At 41.0% G+C, this 26088-nt stretch overlaps 1 protein-coding gene across 1 annotated transcript; it reads right to left on the bottom strand.

The window, feature by feature from the left end:
- Positions 1-1087: 1087 nt before the first annotated feature.
- Positions 1088-22535, bottom strand: LOC115585384 (glutathione synthetase-like). The gene is made up of 12 exons (XM_030423717.1): positions 22401-22535; positions 21827-21972; positions 21607-21682; positions 18170-18309; positions 17075-17191; positions 15610-15690; positions 15446-15523; positions 14911-14977; positions 14213-14407; positions 12697-12778; positions 4671-4860; positions 1088-2033 (listed from the first exon to the last, which is right to left on the bottom strand). The coding sequence occupies exons 1-12, from the start codon at positions 22533-22535 to the stop codon at positions 1910-1912; spliced, it is 1431 nt and encodes a 476-aa protein (XP_030279577.1). The 3' UTR covers positions 1088-1909.
- Between the last annotated feature and the right edge of the window lie 3553 nt (positions 22536-26088).

The raw sequence follows: 26088 nt of genomic DNA, 5'->3' as shown, positions 1-26088 counted from the left end.
AGCCGATTTCATCAATGCCAGACAGCAGGTTGACAACCTTCTGCGTGAGCTTGGAAATGGAGTCCAGCAGCACAAACACTTTCAAAAAGATTACGAGATGTGACATCTGAGAGAGGTGGAGGAGCAGAAAACACAGCTCATCATTCAGTACTCACTCAACCTTGAGCCCTGCACTAAGCTTGAGGCTGAGAGAGAGGACTATCGCCCTCCTCGCAAAAAGAGCCAGGCATGAGGAACAACAATTGCTCCCTGACATCGGATGCTTTGTATTGGCTAAAGTCCCTGAGGAGACGCTGTTCAAGTCCACAGCTAATACACAGGCCCCAGAACTCCTGGAGGAGCCTCAAGTCGCTCGGGAGAATCTCCCAGACACATCAGTAGTGACACCTTCAATCTGGAAAGAAAACCTGTCACTTTCTGGGATTGAGAAAATCAAAGTGGAAGAAGGCTTCAAAAAGCTCCAGCTACAACTACGTATAGTGACATTCACAACACAAATGATAATATGGATCGTTGAAAAGCATGGTGATGCATGACACCTCACCTCACAAGAGGAACCTGCTAGCTAGTTGGTATCCTTCTGTGTGGAGTGTGTATGTGCCCCAATGCCTGTGTGGGTTTTCCACGGGTGCTCTGGTTTGTCCCACAATTTTTTTTTAATTAAAATAAAAAATAATCAAAAACATTTGGAAAATCACATTTCTGCATTAATATCTTTATTTAGTAGGATGCAGTATTTGTACAGTCACTTTTGAAAGGACCTGATGTAAAATGTAGGGGTTGTCTCTCTTTAGATGGAGACACATTGTTTCCTACATGTAGCAGTTCATTTTTTTTGCACATGCTCGACAGGTTTGGAATATCCTGCCCAACAGTGACATTAAATTAATTCACTACTGAAAATACGTATGGGCAACAAGCTCTAACAGCTATCATCTCTCGGGATTTCACTATGGGCTGGATTTTTTTTAACCCATTAGCTTCTTTATATTTTCATTCATACAGCCTATGAGAATGATACCACTGATGTGCTTGATGCGTTTGTGGGCAGGTGATTAAATAAGCAGAGATTTAACATACACAGATATACAGACAACAAGTTTATTTTTTAACATGTGGAGCAGTATTTTTTTGGTACACAGACTGTGACATTTGGTTCTTAATTCTCCATCATCATATCTTACATATTTCAGTAAATATGTTTCTACGTTACACAATCACAGTATTAACCCTAGAAAGCATCATGGGAGGTAAAGATGACTCTGTGGTGAATTTCTGGCAAATGACCTTCAGCTCAACAACCTACAGTTTTGTTTTTGAAAATAATATTCTTGTATTATTGATCTAATATTTAAGTCAATATTTCCATAAAAAAATGTGTCATTAATGTGTATAAAATGATTGCAAATGATGGGGGGCAATTTTTGGCCACTGATTTTTTTAAAGCATTCCAGAATTAAGAAATCATAATAACATGTCATAGTGTCTGTATGTATAAGATGAATAGTTAGTCAGTTGCTTGACTTATTCATAAAGACAAGCAGCAGTCAGCATAGTTTAAATGATAAAATAAAAACTGTCAAATAAAAAGTGGGGAACAGCAACAAAAAGCTGTCTAAGGACACTTGATTTTTCTATTCTATTTGAATTCACAGTTTGCATTGAATAAAGAACTGGTCTTTCATTTGAAGTGAACAAAATAGCCAATATTTATTCAAAATCAGGGCATTTAAACATGCTATGTTATTATGCAAAACAATGTATTTCAATCGCTTACTGCTTTTAGTGGTTAAATTTGGTGCTTCAGTATTTCTTTGAGAGCAGCACCCCATTTGAAACCATTTGAAACCTTGATTGACTAATGTCCACCTTTTTTTGTGGAACGGCCAATAGGTAGGAGTGTAACTTCTCAGAGGAGGAGAGGACTGTCCACCACACATATTCCAGTTGTGAGGCCTCCTTCTGATACTTCTGAACTCTTGGTCCTCAACAAATGACCAACACACTCGTTCATCACTGTGTCTTTACCTTGCCTGAAAGAAAACAAAGAGAAATTACAGATAAGACTAGCAAAAGCTAAATTAACTCAAACATGTCATGCTACAACCTTTTTTGCTGTTCAAGACAAAACAAAAGAAAAATGTGCAATATTATCATTTTCCATGACTAATCTACAACAAAATGACATCTGATATTACACAATTTAGCACAATTTAAAGGACCAATGTGGAGGATTTCATGGCATCTAGCAGAAGGGTTGCAGATTGAAACCAACTGAATAGCCCTCCCCTCACCCTACTCCTCCAAGCATGTATGAGAAACTACAGTGGCCATGTTATTTTTTGTTTTTTTTGCAAAACATATATCTCAATATCTTGAAATCCCCTATAGAGCAGCTCAATCGGTGTCGGGCTGTTGAACACAAAATAATCTAACCAACCCAAAACTTGATATCACCCGCCTGTAAACATGGACATGGTGCAGCCCCTGTCATGGTTAATGGTACCTGCATGATAAAGGGCAGACATTTATGCAAAGTTTATTCCTCGCCTCTTTACATGCAGGAACATCTCTTCATCTCTGAAGATTCTCTCAAACTTTTGTTAATAATATTGATTTTAGATTGTAAAATCTCCAAATTCCTTAAATTGTGTGCTCAAAAATATTCTTAAACTGTTGGACTGTTTTCCCACATCATCGCACCTGTTAGTGGGTGTGATATATGAGGCAGCAAGTGAACATGTTGTCCTCAAAGTTGATGTGGTAGAAGCAGCAAAAATGGGCAAGCGTAAGGATTGGAGGGAGTTTGACAAAATTGTGATGTCTGGGTCAGAGCATCTCCAAAACTGCAGCTCTTGTGGGGTGTTCCTGATCTGCAGTGCTCAGTTTCTATCAAAAGTGGTCCAAGGAAGGAACAGTGGTGAACCTGCGACAGGGTCGTGGATGGCCAAGGCTCATTGATGTACGTGAGGAGCGAAGACTGGCCTGTGTGGTCCGATCCAACAGACGAGCTACTGTTACTCAAACTGCTGAATTAGTTAATGCTGGTTCTGATAGAGAAGTGTCAGAATGCACAGTGCATCGCAGTTTGTTGCGTATGTTTTTTTATGTTGTGCATACCAGTCAGGGTTTCCATGCTGACCCCTGTCCACTGCCGAAAGCACCAACAATGGGCACGTGAGCATCAGAACTGGACCACAGAGCAATGGAAGAAGTTGGCCTGGTCTCATGAATCAGGTTTTCTTTTACATCACGTCGATGGCCAGGTGCATGTGCGTCACTCACCTGGGGAGCACATGGCACCAGGATGGGAAGGACTATGGGAAGAAGGGCAAGTTGGCGGAGGCAGTGTGATGCTTTGGGCAATGTTCTTCTGGGAAACCTTGGGTCCTGCCATGTGGATGTTACTTTGACACGTACCACCTACATAAGTATTGTTGCAAGATAATGTTGTGCCACAAAGCAAAAATGGTTCATGGGTGGTTTTAGGAGGAGAACAACCAGTTTCAGGTGTTGACTTGGCCTCCAAATTCCCTGGATCTCAATCCAATCGAGCATTTGTGGGATGTGCTGGACAAACAAGTCTGATCCATGGAAGCCCCACGTCGCAACTTACAGGACTAGTGGAGTCCATACCTCGACGGGTCAGGTGGTCATAATATTATTCATTATTCAATTAATACACATACATTGATCGATGTATGTGTATTAATTGATTTTTGCAAGTTTTTCACACAGTTCAGACTTTTTGGGAACCAGGTTTGTACTTGTTAGCAAACGGGTTCTTTACATTTCAAGTAATTACGGACCAACAATATCATTAATTTGGAACAAAGTTTCTGTCCACCTCGTGAATCTAAGTTCTGTGTTCACTTTCTTTTTTATCTATATTATTGCACTCACCAACACCTGAGGGAAACATATGTGTGCATGCTGATTGTGGGAATATGTCAGAGATGCTCACAGGTCATTTTTTGCAAGTCCAAGTCAAGTATCGAGTTTTTGGTCACAAGTACAAGTCAAGTCTCAAGTTTCCTATGGTTGTAAACTGCATTCTAACATCTGCTGCATATCATCCGGTCTGCTTAGAACACTGCATAGTGATATCTTAGGAAATCAAATCATCAACTGTACTATCAGTCCTTTTTCTACCAGCATAGAGTATTATCAGCACTGAATAGTTGTTTGGTATATGATCACTTGAAACAGGCTATTGCAATGCAATATGAAACACAAAAACCCACAGTGAACACTTTCCATTAAAATTAATGACTATATTTTGCTTTGCAATTTAAATACACAGCTTTAGTTGTTAAAAGCAAACATTATTGCTGCCAAATTATTTGAAATATACTGCAAGTCCGTAAACTTTATTTGAATCTGAGCAGTTTTGTTCAAAAAGAGATATCTACCATTTGTGAAAATTGTCTCCTATCTTTGAGTGACAAAAATGTATCCCAGATGAAAATAAAACTCATGATGAAATACTGTTGGAGTTATTGGCTATCTTTAGTCCTTTTCTTACCTAACAGAACCTTTACTGTGGATACAGATGTCTGTCTTGTCTAACAGTAAGAATAAGCAGTTAAAGTGTTCAAGATGAAATGAATAAACTATTCCTGGAAGTACAAAACCTTGAAGATGCAGTGAATGAAAATGTGATGACATACCTGACATATACTCCAAACACTCCAAGTTCACTGTCACAGTTACTGATTTGGAGAGGAAAGTCTCGTCTCAGCATGTAGTTCTGTACAGGAGTAGGTTGGATTTTATCCATCAGAATGTAAGCTGTCCTCTCTGTACTCTCCTTCACTTGCTGCAGGACCTGGCAGATGTCTGATCCATAGATGTTGTTACCTAGAGAAATGATGGTGCAATAAAGTGTGAGAAAACCTTAGAGATCTGAACTTGAAATTGGACTTGTCCGCCCTGAGACTTGACTTATTTGAAGGACCTTCTTGCAATTTCCAGCCACCTGCTTCAAAGGAATAGGAGGCAACGTTTCCCCCATTATGGTATGCATTATCTGCGCAGTAAAGGGTCACCAATTCCCCACATTTGTTTCTTCACACAGAACCAAGCAGTTTTGGCATGAAACCACACAAGTGTGTCAATTATTGAGTGACGCCGAAATCCAAAAGTGGCTGAAGGTCGATGTCGATTGCTGCTCAGCGGCATATACCAATCCCCAGACTGGCATACAGATTCTTGGAGTGGTATATACCGATCCCCAGACTGGCATACAGATTCTCGGGGTGGTATCCTGCTATTATGCCGCTGTTTTTCTACCGACACATGACAGTATGTGCCTTGAGATTGTTATGGCACTGAGGGACTGTTGGATGGGTACCGCCCCCTGATGAATATGCAAATGTATTGCGACTTTGACAGGGTTTGACGACAAGTACTGCCATAACTTCAATAAAAAACATTTTTTTTGTCTTCATTGACAATGCTTACTTAAAGGGATATTCCGGTGTAAGTTTAATCCATGGTCTAACACACCGTGAAACTGTGTTAGACTCCCTCTCAAGAGATCAAGTTAGCAGACCGCTAATTTACGGAGTTTTATCAACCTCAGAAACGGCCGCACAACAACAATACACTGCAGTAAACGGATCCAAATATAAACCACCACCAAAAAGCCACTAATAATGCTCAGAACAGCACTAAACTTCAGCAACAGTACAAATAGGGTCTCAGCACACAGTCTGGGGCATTAAAACGCCACTAGCTTAGCTGGATTTCTACTGAAAAGCTGACTAAATTTACCACTCTTCTGCAGCAGCTTCCTGTTGACGGGAAGTCCCGACGACTCGATTACAGAGTACAGTAGAGTTCCGTGGCTCATGGATGAAAATGTATGATAATGACTCCATGGCAAAGCAGTCAAAGTTCATATGTGTCAGTTTATAACAGTTATTATCGAGAGCGGACAGGGAAAAGATCGGAACTGAGCATTTCTAACCGCACTCGGTAATCGTCACGTCAGGACTTCCCCGACCCGGAAGCTGATGGTGGATAGGTGAAATCTGTTTTTAGCTTCCCAATAGAAATCCAGCTAAGCAAGCGGAGGTTAGATGCCCCAGACTATGTGCTGAGACCCTATTTGTACTGTTGCTGAAGTTTGGTGCTGTTCTGAGCATTATTTGTGGCTTTTTGGTGGCGGTTTATATTTGAATCCGTTTACTGCAGTGTGTTGTTGTCGTGCGGTCGTTTCTGAGGTTGATAAAACTCCTTACACCGGAATATCCCTTTAACACATTACCCTTAGTAAAGGAACATATGTATGTCATGTTGTTGGGATGTAAGTATATAGACAGTAATTACACGTGGAATTTTTGCGATATGATAGTGAAGTATAATGTCAAAATTTCTGCCTGTAAACTACTTAAAGCCAATGAAAGAGCTAGCATGGCTAATGTTAGCCCAGCCACCATAGCCAGTCTGACTAATCTATAGCAGAAACTTTGAGCCAACCAATAAAACAATACTTAGTGACAGGTTTTCATTTGTAGGAGAACACAATAATACATTACTTCATATAAAATCTACTTCGCAGGACATTAACTATTGTGGCATATTATGTATCATGTTTACTATACATTGATAATAGTAAAAAAATATCTCAGTCTCTGTGATTTTTTTTGCCGGGGACAGATGCTGTGGGTAAAGAGTCGGTAGGACAGGAAGGGTGACAGAAACATTTCCACGTTTAACTGCAGTATTTTATTTCCTCATATAAGTTGCCAAAGACACTACCAGTTACCAAGATACTGTTGTTTGGTCATGTAACGTTGCTTTGTGAGTAATTTCTCTTTTATTTGATGATCGAAGGATCTGTTTAGCTGTCAGACTGTGAACACCATCAGATCGTCACATCACAACTCTGTGCCTCCAGCGTATCCATTCACATTCGCCAGCTCGCCTCTGCTGCGGCTCTGATACTACCTCTGGAGGCACATCAGAGCCTCAGCAAAATTTCCCCCATCTCCACATCTGAAACTTTCACACATAGGACGATGCGGAGAATCAGGCCATAATGTCCACATGCAAGGGGCAGTGTGAATGGGGCTTATGTTAAAGGCCTGTTTGGGGCCAAAGCACAATTATTCACAGTCCTTCAGCATACATTGCATATAGGCATGTCTTTTCACGCCTTCCATTCATTGTCATTGTAGGAAGCCATGCAAAGCATTCTGGTAGCAGCTCATTGTATTTTGAGGGACCAGGCATTGCTATAGATAACTATAAATTATAAATAATTATACATTGTTCAGTTGAAATAAAGAAAGGTGATGTATACTTAAAAATTTGTCTTCTCTGCATCACACAACTAAACATTCACATAACCGTCTCCTCCTTACAACCATGCGCCAGTGACCATCAATGAAAACTGTTCATCACAAATTTTAATTAAGAGAGGTTTACGTGGCTTACATATGACTTTAAAGTATAAAATACAAAGGTAAAATAACTTTTAGGATCAATGATGGACAGAGCAGCGTTAGCAGATACTGTTGGAATGTTTTAACAAGGAGAGCAGCAGGCTGGTAAGCTGAGGTCATCAAGCATGAATCAAGTACTTGTGGGGGTTCTCAACTCCAAAAATCTTTGTTGCATATTTTCAATTCAATTCAATGCAATTTTTGGGAAAGTTTCCCATATTTGAAATCTACAGGGTTGATTTCTTGTGTCAAACAATCTCAAAATTGTAGTTAGTGATAAAATATTTAAATAATGACAATAATATGGTATTAATAATAATACCGTATCTGGGCAGAACACAGTGTTTGCAATGTTTTCTGGTAACTCAAGCAGCCTTCCAAGATCACATTTGATCTGCCAGTCCTGAGAGTGTCTTCTCTCAGGAATGGCAGATCAAATGTGATCTTGGAAGCCTCCTTGATGGCCTTACCTGCTTCAGCTCTCTCTCCTCTGAAGATGTTCAAACACTAGTTACGTCTAATGGTGCCACCACCTGTTTCCTTAACCCGATTTCCTCCTTCCTTCTCCAAGACATCTCACAGGACATCATGCCATCCCTCATGAGCCTGATCAACTCATCCCTCACTTCAGGCCTTATTCCAGCTGCCTTCAAGACAGCTACAAATCCCACCCTAGACTCAGCTGACATCCGAAATTACAGACCTGTATCTCTTCGTTCATTCCTTTATAAAACCCTGGAACACGCCGTCTACAACAAACTGTCCTTTTATCTTTCCTATTATACACCTCTTTGACCTAAAAAAGTCATGCTTTGGGACTGCTCACTCCACTGAGATGGCCCTCCACACAGTGACTAAGTCCCTCCGTGCCGCCAGAGCCTTGTCCCATTAATCCATCCTTATTCTTCTCGACCTATCTGCTTTGTTTGACACAGTCAACCACCAAATCCTCCTCTTCAATCTGGCTGAACTTGACATTGTTGACTATGCTCTAACCTTCACATCATCTCTGACAAATCTTACATTTCAGGTCATATGGAATGGTTCCTTGTCCAAACGCTGCTTTCTGGATATTGGTGTCCCTCAATGCTCAGTACTAGGACCACTTCTGTTTTCACTATACACTAGATCAGTGGATCTCAAGTGGGGGTACGCATACCCCTGGGGGTCATGTGAAGGCACTCCAGGGGGAATGTGAGATTTTAAAATATGAATGTATTTAAAAAGTAGCATCCATGCAAAACTCCTTTAAAAATAATTATTTTATCATATTATAGTACAATACACTATATTGCCAAAAGTATTAACTCACTCATCCAAAAAATTGAAATCAGATGTTCCAATCACTTCCATGGCCACAGGTGTATAAAAGCAAGCACGTAGGCATGCAGATGGTAGAAGCAAACATTTGTGAAAGACTGGGTCGCCCTCAGTAGCTCAGTGTATTCCAGCGTGGTACTGTGATAGGATGCCACCTGTGCAGCAAATCCAATCGTGAAATTTCCTCGCTCCTGAATATTCCACAGTCAACTGTCAGTGGTATTATAACAAAATGGAAGCGATTAGGAACGACAGCAACTCAGCCACAAAGTGGTAGGCCATGTAAAATGACGGAGCGGGGTCAGCAGATGCTGAGGCACTTAGTGCGTAGAGGTCGCCAATTTTCTGCAGTGTCAATCACCACAGACCTTCAAACTTCATGTGGCCTTCAGATTAGCTCAAGAACAGCGCGTAGAGAGCTTTTAATGGAATGGGTTTCCATGGCCAAGCAGCTGCATACAAGCCATACATCAGCAAGTGCAATGCAAAGCATCAGATGCAGTGGTGTAAAGCACGCCGCCACTGGACTCTAGAGGAGTGGAGACGCGTTCTCTTGAGTGACGAATTGCACTTCTCCATCTGGCAATCTGATGAACAAGTCTGGGTTTGGGGGTTGCCAGGAGAATGGTACTTGCCTGACTGCATTGTGCCAAGCGTCAAGTTGGTCGAAGGGGGATTATGGGGTGGGGTTGTTTTTCAGGAGCTGGGCTTGACCCCTTCGTTCCAGTGAAGGGAACTCTGAATGCTTCAGCATACCAAGAGATGTTGGACAATTCAATGCTCCCAACTTTGGGGGAACAGTTTGGGGATGGCCCCTTCCTTTTCCAACATGACTGTGCACCAGTACACAAAGCAAGTGAGAGTTTGGTGTGGATGAACTTGACTGGCCTGCATATAGTCCAGACCTCAACCCGACAGAACACCTTTGGGATGAATTAGAGCAGAGACTGAGAGCCAGGCTTTCCCGTCCAACATCATTGTGTGACCTAACAAATGGGCTTCTGGAAGAATGGTCAAAAATTCCCATAAACACACTTTGAACCTTGTGGAAAGCCTTTTCCAGAAGAGTTGAAGCAGTTATAGCTGCAAAAGTTGGGACGACGTCATATTAAACCCTATGGATTAAGAATTGGATGTCACTCAAGTTGCAAGTCAAGGCAGGTGAGCAAATAATTTGGCAATGTGTAAGTCCATAACTGAATTCTATTCAGTAGGCTATTCAATTTCATTATCCTAAAAACCCAGATTCTCCCCCATACCAGGATGGCTTGACCCAACCTGTCATATGCCACTTAGCATCGCCTATCAATCTCTTGAAAACTCAAACAATGTAGTCGTGGTTGAAGCACTGCATCAATAATGTTGAAAACACGGAGGGACAAGTGCCAAAGAAGGCCGAACCAGAGCCAGCAAAATTCTGGCAGTATCTTGAATCACACGTTTTAATGGGATTTTCATCCAACCCAAGTTGCAACCCACCCAAGGCACTGTGTTTTTTCTGTGGGGAGAAATTAGCCAACAGTAGCATGAAGCCAGCACATCTGCAGCAGCATCTCAAGACAAACATGGATGTCATGTCGGTAAGCCACCTGAGATTTTTAAGAGGAAACTTTCTGAATTCATGTCAACTCAAGACACAATGTGGAAGGCCTCTACGACATCAGCCATAGCCCTGGAGGACTCTTATCCAGTGTCATTGCTAAAGCTAAAAAAACATTCACTATTACTGATGACCTGCTCCTACCAGTGGATTTTGTGCTGGCTGAGAAAAAACATCCGTCCATCCATCCATTGTCAACTGCTTATCCAGAGTCGGGTCGCTGGGGCAGCAGCTTCAGCATCGAGCCCCAGACTTCCCTTTCCCCGGCCACGTCGGCTAACTCTGACTGGGGAATCCCCAGGTGCTCCCGGGCCAGTCGGACGTGCCAGGAACACCTCCCTAGGAAGGTGCCCTGGTGGCATCCTCATCAGATGCCCAAACCACCTCAACTGGCTTCTTTCCACGCAGAGGAGCACCGGCTCTACCCCCCGTCCCTCCCGGATGGCTGAGCTTCTCACCCTATCTCTAAAGGGAGATCCCAGCCACCCTGCGGAGAATACCTATTTCCGTCGCTTGTACCCGCGATCTCGTTCTTTCAGTCATGACAACAAAAAAAAAATCAGAAATGCTGAAGGCTCTGGGTGATGAGGGGCTGTCTTGGTAGACACGCCTCTTCAATATTGCATGGGGGTCGGGTACGGTGAGGAGGGGTGGTGGTCCCTCTCTTTAAGAAGGGGGACTAGAGGGTGTGTGCCAATTACAAAGGTATCACACTACTCAGTCTGCCCGGGAAAGTCTACTCCAAGGTGCTGGAAAGGAGGGTTCGGCCGATTGTCGGACCTCAGATTGAAGAGGAACTATGTGAATTCCGTCCTGGTCATGGAACAACCAGCTCTTTACTCTTACAGGGATCCTGGAGGGGGCCTGGGAGTACAATCTCCCAGTCCACATGTGTTTTGTGGATCTGGAGAAGGCGTACGACCAGGTCCCCAGGGATGTTCTGTGGGAGGTGCTGCGGGAGTATGGGGTGAGGGAGTCCCTTCTCAGGACCATCCAATCCCTATATTCTCAAAGCGAGAGATGCGTGCATGTACTCGGAAGTAAGTCGGACTTGTTCCAAGTGGGTATTGGCCTCCGGCAGGGCTGTGCCTTGTCCCCAATCCTGTTTGTGATATACATGGACAGGATTTCGTGGCGCAGTCGTGGTGTGGAGGAGTTACAGGTCGGTGACCTGAAGATCACGTCAAGGTTTTTTGCAGATGATGTGGTCTTGATGGCACCATTGGCTTTAGAACTACAACGCTCACTGGATCGGTTCTCGGCTAAGTGTGAAGCGGCAGGAAGCGTCAAAAGACCCAAGATTCACTTGTTCAGACTTCACCTCAACCTTGCATGATGTAGAGTTTGTGTCCGACAATGACCTAAGGACTGGACATGACACCAGCGTTATTGCCCTGGCCCCAACACCTTCCGTCAGAGTCGGCATGCCAATGTGTTTGCTATGGCCAAGTTTTTTTAGGTTGGTCAGGGATAAACAGTGATAAACATGTGTGTTGTGTGTTTGGCTCTCCATAACACTGTCCGGGTGACCTTGCATGGTTAAAGATGCTCTCATCTGGTCCAGGCACCTTGTTTGGACATGCCAACCATCTTGTGTAAAGATCCTCCTCCACCTCTGCGCCTTTCTTGTCCTGAACCAGCTGCCGTCTCTTCTTTCAACAGGCTCTGACGTATCATGCTTTGGGAAAACTACCCAGTCCTGCCTGCTCCAATATAGATTGTACAGATGTTGTGCAACAGCTGTGCCTCTGCTCTAATAACAGCTACCTGTGCCACACACTTCATGTCCGTACAAGGATTCCTGATAAGGATGGTACATCATTACCTCCCTGGCTCGTGTGAGTCTGAACTCGTCATGAATATCTCCTACAGAGAATCATTCAAACACTTTTGTGTCTTTTAAAACACTACTATCAAATTTTTTTTGGCTTCATCAGCCCATTCCAGATATTCAACTGTACAAAATTGTGGATTGGTTGGTTGGGCAGACCACCAACCCAAGGCATCAGTATTTGACAAGTTTAGAATGAGACTTAACAAACAACTATCTTTTAATTTTGACCTTTAAAGACTACAAACATCTTGGCTTGCAGTTTTCTTATAGAGATTTGACTTGTTACTTCCTCTCAATGGCTTGTCAGTTGATCAAAAATTTGATCAGACAAACTTAAGACTTGATGTGAGTTTGTGTCAAAATATTTGAATCATGTGGACTGATACCACATAGTTATTGACATTTCAAACTCTCATGGTTTGAGAAATGGGTTGACAGTGGTTTTAGGATTTTTTCATGGGGAAATTAATTTGTAAAGATCTTTATCGTACCTCCTCCCTCTCGCTGAGGCTTCAAGACGAACTGGTCAGGTGCTGCCAAAGCCATTTCTACTGTTTTGTCGCCCTCTAGTCCCTAAAGACAACAACAACAAAGAAACAGAACAAAACAGAAATCTAACCAGCCATCATTTTCAGTGCAAAACATATACTTAATAAAGTTAAGAGCTTGTTCGCTGAACACAAGAAAACTGAGGAATTAGCAGCCCATGATTAAAATGTACAACTGTTTTTTTAACTCATGTTTACAAACAATCCAATAAAAACATTGAAACAACTATGTTGCATGGGGCGGCTGTGGCTGAGGGGGTTGAGCCGACGTCTTGCTATCGGAAGATTGCTGGTTTGATTCCCCTGGTCTGCATGTTGAAGAATACTTTGGCAAGATACTAAACCAAAACTGCTCCTGATGTGCTGGTCAACACCTTGCATGGCAGCCACCACCATCAGTATATGAATGTATGTACAGTGTTGGGGAGACATAAACTACATGTAGTTGAACAACACAGATTACTACAAATCGCTGTAACTTGAATAACATGAAATTTTTTTGTATAAAATAAAGACCTATATAATAAAATAGTTTCCTTTCATTTTTCTTTGAAAAAAGGCATGAAATATATCATAACATGCTAAGCCAACGCTGCCTCTGATTGGCTTGCCTTGGCAGCACTCAAATGCTCTACAGGGTGGGTGGGTCTTTGTGCCAAGGAAGGCAGTGCTCGTATGGCACAAGCACATCATGGACAACCCTCCCGCTACCCCTGATGTGCCCCCGAACGCGCCAGCCCAACCATGGCCATATTTGAGCATGTACATGTTGGCTATAGATGCGTCTACAGACACAACCTATGTGTTCATGTGGGAGCTCTGCAAGCCGAAAACAACAAAAATTTCGAATCACCAGATGAGTCCCCACAAAATGCTTTCAAATCTCTACCCAAAACGTCCAAAGTGTTTGTGAAGTTCAACACTGGTGTCCCAGCCAATGCAGCATGTGAGCGTCTCTTTAGTGTTGGTAAAGATGTTTTTAGCGCCAAACAGAACCGGCTGTCTGATAAAAACTTTGAGAGACTGCTCGTGTGTCGTGTCAACAAGTGATTCTGTCCTGGCATCAAGTTCCTGTGATGTTGACCAAAAATGTCAGATTTTGTTCTTTAAAAAATAAAACTTGAGAGGCATATTTCTGCTGGCATGTGAATTTTTTGTAGGCTATCATATTTTGTTTCATATACACCATATGTTGATTTATTTAATGCTGAGTTAAATGAGTATAATGAGTATAAGTAGTTGCTAATGCTTTTACCAGTATTTTTACAAACTACATTTCTCCAGGTGTAGAAATGTAGTTTGTCCAAACTACTGCCAAGCTGAACTACATGTAGTTTCACAAGCTACGCTTCCAAAGTAGATTCCCCAACACTGTGTATGTATCAATGACTGTAAGTCGCTTTGGACAAAAGTGTTTGCTTAATGCTCTAAAAAAATGTGTTTTGTGTGATTTTCACACCATGTCGAGAGTGTAGAGGCCAGCGAACGTTGCTCTGATCCGCTCCACTACTCGGGGCTGGTCGGGAAAGAACTTCTCCAGAACTCCAGGTTTGGAAAGCACCTGCTGTACCTTCTTGGTCCCAGCCAGTTGAGTGCCGATATCTGGTAATTTTACAGCCAGAGAGCGCTCCATCATAAGACGAGCATCCCAGGCCTGTTACAACATACATGAATTCTGTGTTACAAATGGGTCACAACTTGATGAGTTGCTTTGTACCAATATGAAGGTTTTCATAAGAAAGGACTTGGACTAGTAATCAATAAAAATTGAGACTAAATTATCAGGTGTCAACAAAAAATTATGTGACTGGACATGTTAGTGTTTGTGCCACAACCTGAAAATGGTGTTTGTGAACATAATATACAAATAATTATCATCCTAATAAATAATTATCCCCTCAATGTGATAGTGTCTTTTCATTCCTTTTGATTTTCTGCTCCACAACTTTAATGTTTTTGAATTTTGAGCCAAAAGAAGCCTTGATAAACCCACTCTATGCCATCTGGCTGGTACCAAACATAAGTCAAATTTAGAGTCTACCCTGGTGAACATGGTGAGACAGCCAAATATTTCCCTCATCATTAGTGGCGTGCAATACCGAATTTGAAGAACAGTGAATAAAGTATTACAAATATTAAGGAATATTCATATCTTACTTGTTCTGTGTAGTGATTTGGCATGTACCCAGTGCGGTAATACACCACAGCTACCTCTAGTCCATCTCTGGAGAGTACAGTTAAAAAGCATTAAAACATGTGAGAACTGACATATTGTGGCAGGGTAACTGTTTGTTAGGGTCAAAACATGTGACCAGACACTCTTGATAATGGAATTGTTCATAAAAAGTCACAGTTGGGAGAAGATTTCTGACATTTTGCAAAATATTTGAGATGAGAAAAAATATATATCAATCTAATAAAGCTCACGTTTAGCTTAGCTTAGCACAAAGACTGGAAGCAAGGGGAAACAACTAGCTATTGTTTTTACATTTTGGTTGAGCTAAGCTAACTGCTCGCTTGCTTTGCCATCATATTGACACATACATACACTCATCAAGAAACAATGAACCCTATTTCCCAAAACATCAAACTAACTTCCTTCTAAATATAGCCTTCTGCATACCATAATCACTGTCTTTCATTTACAATTCACCTACACGTTTCACAGCTATAAAAATATATGCATACACACACAAACAATTTCTTGTCATCATCAAGTGATCCTCTTCTGGACACGTCCTCAAACTTTCTACGGATAACAGGAATATTCCTGCACAGAGAGAGAAAGTTGTTTTTCGCGCTTAACAAATGTGATACTCAACGTCATGATGTATTCTTTCAATCCTTTGACTTCACCTGTTGCACAGCTCTTTCTCCATGCAACGATGGTTGATTATGGATGTCTGGACGTCCTCAAAAAGGAACAAGATTACCGCCCTGCAGAAAGATTTCTATATATTATTTTATATTATATTTTTTTCTATATAGAAACACATCACCCAACGATGTTCTTATTGTACCTGTATTTGTGTCACTTGTTAATTGGGGAAAACAGGAAATTTAGATTGGCAAGACATTTTCAGCATACGCAAGACTGCTGGTAGTATAACCAAGTATTTGGCAGTTCAGGCAGGGTTAAACCGATGGTTTTCATGGCAAATACACTTTTGGGTTGACCAACACATATTTTCTATAGAACACTTGCCTACAACCCCAGCCCCAGTCTGTTCACCCTGCTGCCATCTCGAAAAGATACAGAGGTATCCACTGCCATACCACCAACTATAGAGCAGCTCCTTTCCACAGGCTGCGAGACTCCTCAACTCATCATTAACACTACATTTTATAAAACGTGCACCAGTCCTTGTTTACAGTCAGGTTAGCAACTTGAGACATGAGAATGGAGCTGGAGACGACATTTTATCAAACCTCCACACACAGTTATCTGCATATTAATACAGATAAATATACATATAGAAAATGTTTATTAAAGGCTTGTCATCAGATGATAGCCTATGGGTTCTGACATTGAAATTTGGCCATTATGTTCTGTCTCTTTTGCTCTTTGTCCCACTGTAGGGCTGAGCGGTATGGCTTTAAAATAATGTCATGTTTAGGCTATATTGAAGAACACAATATATACTGCAATATTTTGAAATGTTTTGTCCTGTCTTTTGAAAATCACAATATGAATGTCAGGATTAAGCTTCGAATCACAATCTCATCTCATTTTCTTCAGCTTATCGCGGGAATGTTACTGCATTTTATCCTACTTTTCCAAGGGGTCGCTGGGGTTATTGGAGCCAATCCTAGTTTCTCTATGGGCGAAGGCAGAGTACACCATGGATGACTCACCAGCTCATCGCAGGGCCCTTACTGATGGCAGAGGCCACCAATTTTGGGGTTTAGTATCTTGTTCAAGGATACTTCGACATGTAGCTCACTTCCGCCCCAGGGGAGCCGGGATCTGAACCAGAGAACTTACGATCACTAGTCAACCAGCTCTACCCACTGAGCTACAGCTGCCCCTTAAATCACAATATTTTTGTCAAATGCCTCAATATTGGTATTTTGACAATTTGTAGGGATAACTATTGGTACTTTTTCAAAACATGCACAATGAGATTTATGATAAATAATTATCAGTAATGTTGATAAAATGACAAAGTGTTAATGGTATGTGCTTACACACTCTGCATTCAATTGTAATTATCTATTCAAAGAGATTAATATTCATATAAACTTCCTTCCTTCTAAATTAGAAATTCTGCCGACACACTAATGTCACATACACTACTTGACCTCCACATTATACACTTACTTTTTCTGGCCATAGAGCTCCCAGGTCTTTACAAGAGCTGCACACATTTTAGGAGTAACATTGTTATCTGGAACACACTCGCTCTCCCCCAAAAGACCAACTGACCTCAGCACGTACCTGAAAAATCATGGAACACCATATATTTGTACAATGGAGATCACAGATATGAAGCCAGTGAGTGCAGCTTGAGCATGGAACCCAACTGCCAGAATATGTTGTCAATGTACAAGTTTCTGCTGATCAAGCATATGCTAAAATAAGCATTGTTTTGGTTCAATTTCTGTTTTATATTGTAATGCTGCAGTTATGTTGTGGTATGTTTGGGGCTCAGTGTCAGTCGCCAATGACTTTAAATCCTTTGCACATGTAACTCCACCACCATCCCCTCCACCCATATGACAGTCATGAACATGTAATGTGACCATGATATGACATGTTTTGTAGAAATGTCAGTATTTGTATGACGCTTACAAATGTAAATGTATGTGTGGTTTGCAGAAACGTCAACCAACAACGTTTTATCATTTTAGAAGGATGTATAACTAGTGGCGACTGGTCATTAGGGGCAGGTGGGGCATAGCCTCGCCTACTGTCGCTACAAGAGCTGTGCAACCAAATCGGGTTATCCTTAAAGCTCAGAGATTATTATTTGCCATAATCTATTACTTTTCAATATATAGCATCATCATTTGCACATCATTGATGTTTGTATTTTTAAAACACTCAAATTCTTGTAGTATAAAATAACCATAGTAAGTAGATGGTGACCAGTGATAATTGATAATAGCTGTTATGGTGATAAAAGTAAGAAATGAAGGGTAATCAAGTGTGAAAGAGTTTCTGAAACATACTATTTGGTATCAGCTGATGATGATGTGGAGTGTGAAAAAGTAACCATAAATATAAGAATTAAATCATATAACCAAATATGCAACTCTTTAACTATTTAATTTTTTTTACAAAAAAAACGCTGGTGCATATGACACCATTCTCACCTTAAACTTAACTTCTTCTCAAGAAACACTCAACACACAATTCCCTTGATTAAACAGAGTCAAACCAATGATGAACACACTGTTACATGTTCTCAGATACCTGTGCACCTCAGGGACACGGTCAATCACGCCAAAACCAGCAACAGATATAGTGTTGATCTCTATTTGCTTCAGGGAAGAAGTCCTGCACTCCCCTTGATCCAGCATGTAGTCAGAGCGGAGCAAACCCACAACAATGGGCTGTAAGGAAGTAACAACATTCACAACTTCACTGATTAAATCAACCACTGCAGACCCAGCTGAAAAAAAATGATCAAGGTCTAATTCGTGGTAAAAAAGAAAAAAAAGGAAAAACAAGTTAAAAGTGTTTAAAAAGTAGTCATGTCATTTAAAAATTGAAACCCCTATATTCTTTTATTTTATTATGTCTCAAATAGTAATTGGATGCCAATTTTAATGTGCTCTATTTGTTGGCGCAATACTAAAGACAGGTCACTAGGTGGCGCATAGCGCTGGGGAGGAACTTAAAGGAGTCATCACCTGGTTTTTTACATATCCAGTCCCTCTTGGATCGCTTTGGATCAATTCTTACAACTTATTAGAAATTAAAAAAAAAAAAAAAAAATCCAAAAAATTTTGACCGGTCCGGATGTGCATTGTATTAATATGTAATGAGGCGCGCGTTGATTGGCCGCAGGAAGGACAGAGCCGGAATGGGGGGCGAGCCTGCATGCACACACTGACTCCAAAACATAAACAGCCCCCTGTCATGGTGCACACACTAAATGACGAACCTTACGGAATTCAGGCATTTATGTACGAGCCAGAGTCGGAAACCGAATGGGAGAGTGAAGAGGCAGAGATGGTGGAAGAGACACGTTTACAGCAGGATGTCTCTGAATGGTAAATTCTTTTTTTTTCCTTCTTACTTTTCACACTCGTGTTTTACATGTAAGACCTGAGTTTTTATGCTGGCGGTCACGATGTATGACGTGAAAATGACAGAGAAATAAGCAGATTCGGCATGCTCACTCTGGCTGAGGACGGCTGTGAGCCAATGCTTATGCAAGTAGCCTCCTGTGGTAACGTCACCACAGGAACAGAGTCAAAATCTCGTGCTTTAGGAACGCGCACTACTGTGCGCTATTCCTGTTCGGAAAAAGAGCCAAAGCGAAAAAAATAAGCCACTTTCGAACTCCAGCTTTTCAGGCAAGTTTCAACAGAGGTCCAACACCAATATGCATGATTTAATGAGAGAAATTGCGATTTCCGGGTGATGACTCCTATAAAACCCTTTAGAGGCATGTTCTGCAGAATAAATCCTGCAGTCGAACTGAAAGCAAGCCAAGTTTTCTGCCTCTTTGTTCCAACATACAGGTGGTTTAATATTCCTCAAAATTTGAAGCAGGTACCCCAGTATAGGGAGACTGGGGTAAGTTGAGCCAAGGGGTAAGTTGAGCCAAAGGGTAAGTTGAGCCACCCCTTGTTGCTAGGAAACGGTAAAAAACATTGATCATGTGACCAAATATTTAGAAGGAAGGCATCATTTCATGGAGTCTGTGAAGGTAAGAACCTCATGGGTAAAGTGGTTAGACATTTATTTCCAAAAAAACATTTTTCACTCTTGAAAGTGAATTTAGTCTATCATAAGTTTCATGAGAATTGTGTTTAGACCAAAACTAAAAAATTTAAATTTGTTTTATACATCAATTGTGGTATCTATCAGCTACAACATGAGGTCATAAACTTAGCATAAAATTGCACCATTTTAGCTGTGGGGACTAATAAATTCAAAATGGTAGCTCTGGGGTAAGTTGAGCGATTTGGCCAGGGGTAAGTTGAGCCACCCAGCAGAGGTGGAAGATGGATGGATCAAGGGAGAGATGGGGATAGATGGAACGAGAGGAAGATGGAGGGAGGAGTTTACCAAAGATGGAGAAGAGAGGATAGATAGAGGAAGGAAGGAAGGATGATGAGAGGATGAGAGTGTCAGTTCAGATTGTTCAAATGTGTTACTAGTTCATAACTGACATTACTGTCAACAAGGACACCAAGAAACTATAATTCTGGACCAAGAATTCAGTTCTAGTGTTTTCCTTCCAAAAACACAGCTGTTCAAGTTCTCTTCCCAAGCGCACTTTAAGGTATTCTTATGTTAAAATGTTTTTTTAGCTGCTTTTAACAGCCGTTTAAGCAGTAATATGCAATAATAATAAAAAGGTTATTGTACCTGTTGAATTGTGTATAATGTATAAAAATACACATGAATGTGAAGAAGTGACTGTTATTTAGGGAGGGAGAAGGTGAGGGAGGGGTGGGGTGGAGGTAGGGAGGAGGGTGGGGGAGAGTAAGGATACAGTTCAACTTACCCCGCTCCTATGCTCAATTACCCCATACACAGGGTAAGACCACTTTTTTTAGACATGCTATATTTTCGAAACAGTTATGTTTACACTCATTCTGTTTGAAGGGATACACAACATCCTGAAATATATACAGATATATTAGTTAGCAGCAAAACAATGATTGTCTTGATGTAGTCATCCTAAATATGAAAAATGTCTCATTTTACCCCAGTCTCCCCTAAGGGATAACCGTGTTGTGAATCCTTAGTGACAGCGTGTAATGTTTAGAGTTGACTCGTTTTGCAGTAAAGTGTGGAAATAGAGATGTTAGCTATATTCTGCCATGCTAGGCTAGCGCAGGGGTCCCCAACCACCGGGCCGCGGACCAGTATCGGTCCGTGGGTTGTTTGGTACCGAGCCGCAAAGAAAGAATAAATACGTTATTTTATTTCCATTATATTGACGATCATACTCAGAAAGTTATTTTATTTGGAAAAACAGATTCTCTTTTAACAACATCCGTCTGTTCCTGTTGGCGCACTTGACACGTACCTGTTTCAGTCACGGTATACCCTAAAAAATAAGCCCTCAAGATAGCTAATGAGTGTAAAACAAACGTCTTCGGAGAGCTACTTTGCAAAGAAAAATGGAATTATGATGAGACGTAAGAAGACGGAGATGACAACTGCATTCAAGTTGGCTGATAACGTGGCTAACCTGCAGCTGCGGGGACGGCGTGTGGACAACTGCTGGAGAATGCATGTTACCTTAGTAAGTTACGGAGCAGAAAGGAACACACTTCGGGTGTTTATGCACTTTGTTGTGTAATTTTATTTACGCGTAATCACACACACCTGCCTCTTTGTTCCAATATACAGAACTGCAGGGTTCTGAACACACCTCTCCCTGGTACCCACCCGACCAGGGGGGCAACACAGTGCATTTGATCCACAAATGTGTTGTTCCGACTTTGATAAGGCTCCGGCACTACTGCGCTGCCGTTGTTTCAGTTTAATGAGGGTCCAGGCTCACTTGCTAGTATTTGTAGTGTTGAACTGAGGACATTATAACAACACCATTATAAACTAAGCAGTGCACGGTTGTTAGCATACTAGGCTGGTCTGCTTCATTTCCACATGCTAGGCCTTCCACGTCAACAAGGTTTTTCAGTACGTTTCAGTTCATTTCTTACCTGTGTCCGACCTTCCTGCTGCACGTGTCTGTATATGTCAAACAACTTAGCAGTGAAATCATCTGCCTGGATAGTACTGTGACATGAAGGAGACAAATCATCAAACAATATACATCAGTGATGAAGCACTGCACTTCTGAATTGAATTTTATCATACTTTAATGTAGTAAAGTATAACATGATCAAATCACCAACACTGCCACTAACACTCGCTTTGTACCTCGCTAGAGCCTCTTCCAGAAAGTCTGGGTCCTGGCTGATCTTGTCCACCAGTGTGTTGAAGTGAGTTTGCACTGCCAGAGCCTGGAGGAACGCAGCCTTAGGCACAGGTGTTGGGAAGAGTGAGAACGGGTAGTAGGTCACAACCTGAAAAACAAGACATTCAATTAGCAATTTGCACCCCACTTTGCTTTAATTTCCGTCCATGAGCATTAAACAGTGACAAAGGAGTAGAGCTTTGTGATTGACAACAGCAGGCTGAACCTGCAGCCAACAGTACCACAGGTGACACTGTAGCACAAATATCGCACTGAAAATCACTGGGTTAGAAATTGACCCTGTGTGGGCCATCAATACGTCACCAGCACCAATTCTAGGCAAGCTTTACCAAGTATCAATGGGTTGTGTTGACACTTTCTTAGTGTTACTGGGTCAACTTTGAGTGTAATTTTTAGTGGGTAAATTCCCTCCAATTCAAAGGGCCCATTGTTGTCATGTACATGTATACTGTATATATAGATTGAATATACGAACATATATGAACAATTGAGACAAATCTGTAAGGTTGCCCCTACTTCAGAAGAATTGGGCTTCTCTTTTGTGCGGATAACCATTCCAGATTGAAGAGCGACATCTTTTGCTTTATCCACTAGATCTTTTAGTCTTTCAGGATTTGTGATCAGCCGCTGGAGAATTGCTTCTGTTGCCATTGCAATGGATCTGTGGAGTAAAAACTTCAATCTTTCAGGAAACAAATTTACAAAAGTGTAATGGATTAAAGGAAAAAGAAATAAGACAATTTCGGAGGAGGGAAAAAAGCAAGTTGCTGAATCTTCCCTCATTTGATCCAAACTTGATAAGGCTCCGGCACTACTGCGCTGCCGTTGTTTCAGTTTAACAAGGGTCCAAGCTCACTTGCTAGTATTTGTAGTGTTGAACTGAGGACATTATAACAACACCAAGACAAACAAAGCAGTGCACGGCCTTTAGCATACTAGGCTGGTCTGTTTCCTTTCCAAATGCTAGGCCTTCCACGTCATCACTGTTTTTCAGTATGTTTCAGTTAATTTCTTACCTGTGTCTGACCTTCCTGCTGCAAGTGTCTGTATATTTCGAACAACTTAGCAGTGGATACTAGTATTATCCAGTGGTACTGGATAGTACTGCGACATGAAGGAGACAAATCATCAAACAAGCATTCTGTCTCAAAAGCATCAAAAACTGGCATAGTTCATTACAGCCAAGGACAGAAAAAGTGATTAAACTGCCTAGACATCACTGGTTACCCATCTACATAGCATCTGCTACATTGGTGAAGTGAGATGTATGCATAGTTAAAAGGATACTAAAAGGCAATACCTACCTTGGTCACAGCCTGTTCACCCTGCTGACATCTGGCAAAAGATAGAGAATCTACGGAGCAGCTTTATTCCCCAGGCTGTGAGACTAAAACCATTATTTAATGAATAACAATACATTTACCTTGTACCTTGTGCAGGTGGTGTTCTGTCCCTTCACCTGCACTAACCAAACTGCACAAGACTTCAGAGATAGGTAGCTTATCATTAGCTATCTTGTTCTAATAAAACAGTCTTAGAATAAAGACTAACAGAGCGGGAACCTGTAAATATTTGATATTTTTGTAAGAAAATTTAAAGAAAAATGAATTCATCATCAAAGTAGTTGGCAAATCATTGCCTGTTTTTTATCACATAATCTTTGCAGCCCTTCAGTGTGCCCTTTTTTCTTTTGGCTTTGGGCACCTGCCTCTCTAAAGGACTCTGTATGGCCCTGATTAGTAGTTTCTATGAAGAGTGGTTTCCTCTTAAACATCTAAGAGTCACATCAGGTTTATTTAAAAAAAAAAGTTCAAAAAGGTTGAACGGTCAAAGATTGCAGCGTGACTTTGTTTTTTGTTCCATTATTCATCTCACAGCATGAAAGATTTACTGTATTTTGTGATCCTTAAATGACTTTTATTAATATCAAAGGGGACATTTACCTGTATTACATTTTGCTTATAATTCCTCTGTACATTTACTTAAGTGATTGAAAGATTTTCACATTGTTTTGGTTCTTGATCAATTAACTCTGATTACTTCTTCCACCATCACATAGAGTTCCCATTTCAAGTCAAACTTTTACAATTTATATATGCAAGCAATTATTTTAAATCAAGAAAAAAAGCTCAAAATATGTATATATCTATCTCCATATATGGCCTTATTGATAGGACAGCTTTGGAGATGACAGGAAACAGGATGAAAGAAGGGGGGGTAACAGGCAGCAAAGGGCTCCAAGCCGGGATTTGAACCCTGTCCTGCGGTGGTGAGGACAAAGCCTCTGTACATGGGTCACCCGTTCCACCAACTGAGCTAATGGGCAACCCAGTATTTCAGAATATTTTAAAATGCATTTAGTGTTCTGACACTGTCTCTCCAGTACTGTAAAATGATGACATGGCATTCATTGTCATGGCACACACACACACACACACAATGTAAACGAATACATATAAAAAAAAAACATGATTAAATGCAAGTAAGACAATCTGTGGCTGGGTTTTTTATTTATCTATACACATCCATGCACTATGCTTCTGCCTATGCTATACCTCTCATACTGTATCTGAATAAGCTTCTAGTATGCATCGTCTATTGAATTCATACTATTTCAAAATACTGGAATGAATGGACTCAGTGAACTGACACAGTATGGTACTGGGAAGACTATCAATAGATGAACTCTGAAAGCATCACAGTTTTTTGTGTTTGGGTGCATTTGTGTGCTAGAGGTCCATTTAGGACTAATATGTCTCTAGAGTGAGGAAACAAGCAGGAAACATCACTGCATATCCATCTGCAACAGGCTGTGAGACGAAAACCATTATTTAATGGATAACAATAAACGTACCTTGTACCTTGAGGAGGTGGAGTCCTTACCCTTCAACTGCACCAACCAAACTGTACCAGACTTCAGAGCTAGCTAGCTTATCATTAGCTAGCTCATTCTAGGAGAACGGTTGGGTTTTCTTACATGTGAGCGAGATACGAGTGAGACATTACATTTAATTAATGACAGATACGAAGAGATACGAGTGAGACATTACATTTAATTAATGACAGATATGAAGAATCTTAAAGTATGAAACATCCAATGGCTTTTGCTAAAGCTGCTTACATTTAACTAGTGTGTCATTAATTATTTATCAGAATATTTCAGCAGTGCAGAGTTGCTTCAAACAGAGATTAGAACAAAAAACAACAGGGCGGGAACCTGTTAATATTTGATATTTTTGCGAGAAAAATTAAAGAAAATATTCTAATCTAATATTATTCTAGTCTAATATTTCACCAAAAACCCAAAAGATTGCAGCGTGACTTTGTTTTTTCTTCCATTATTCATCTCACAGCATGAAAGATTTACTGTATTTTGTGATCCTTAAATGCCTTTTGTTAATATCAAAGGGCACATTTTACGGATACCTGTATTACATTTTGCCTATAATTCCTCTGTACATTTACTTAAGTGATTAAAAGATTTTCACATTGTTTTGGTTCTTGATCAATTAACTCTGATTACTTCTTCCACCATCACATATAGTTCCCATTTCAAGTCAAACTTTTACAATTTATATGTGCAAACAATTATTTTAAATCAATAAAAAAAAGCTCAAAATATGTATATATCTATCTCCATATATGGCCTTATTGATAGGACAGCTTTGGAGATGACAGGAAACGAAATGTTATGAATATAACTTCTGTTCCCTGAAGGAGAGGAACGAGGTACAACACATATATTATGGGATATCACGCCCCGCGTGGCCTGACTGAAGACACCTCTATTCACGCCTTTACGGCAGATGACCTGTGGTGACGTATGTGCGGCCCCACCTGCACATATATCCACCTTATTCCTGACTTTGTGAGTTTACCCATGGTTCATAGCGGTGTTTGGTTATGCTCTTCCGGTTGAACTGGCTGACCTCGGTGTTTACGTGAACGTAGCTGTCATGCTCGCTCTAAAACCGGCTTTTAACACAAAGAAAGCGACAGAATGGATAAAAATCGGCGGTGGATACACAGTACAGATGTTTTAATAAGTCGTGAGGACAGTTCTCACAGTGCCTTACCCGTCAGTTCTCACGGAGTAGGCAGATGACATGAAGCATTAGCACGGCATTAGCCCGACGTTAGCGATGTAGCTAACGTCGGGCTAATGCTAATCTTATATTTTCTGAAGATGTCGACGGTGGAGAAT

This window comes from Sparus aurata, chromosome 7, assembly GCF_900880675.1.
Source record: "Sparus aurata chromosome 7, fSpaAur1.1, whole genome shotgun sequence".
NCBI classification, from domain to species: Eukaryota; Metazoa; Chordata; class Actinopteri; order Spariformes; family Sparidae; genus Sparus; species Sparus aurata.
The sequence above is the reverse complement of the archived record's forward strand: the minus strand, read 5'-3'. Positions and strand labels throughout refer to the sequence as shown.

What these genes read in the sequence shown, in the direction of transcription:
- LOC115585384 (XM_030423717.1), bottom strand. Translation starts at nt 22,535, where the DNA reads ATGGCAACAGAAGCAATTCTCCAGCGGCTGATCACAAATCCTGAAAGA. An exon ending in CGTGTCCCTGAGGTGCACAG is followed by an intron (nt 17,192 to 18,169) that starts GTATCTGAGAAC and finishes ATGATTTTTCAG; the next exon opens with GTACGTGCTGAGGTCAGTTG. An exon ending in GCCTCAGCGAGAGGGAGGAG is followed by an intron (nt 4,861 to 12,696) that starts GTACGATAAAGA and finishes TCATTTCTCTAG; the next exon opens with GTAACAACATCTATGGATCA.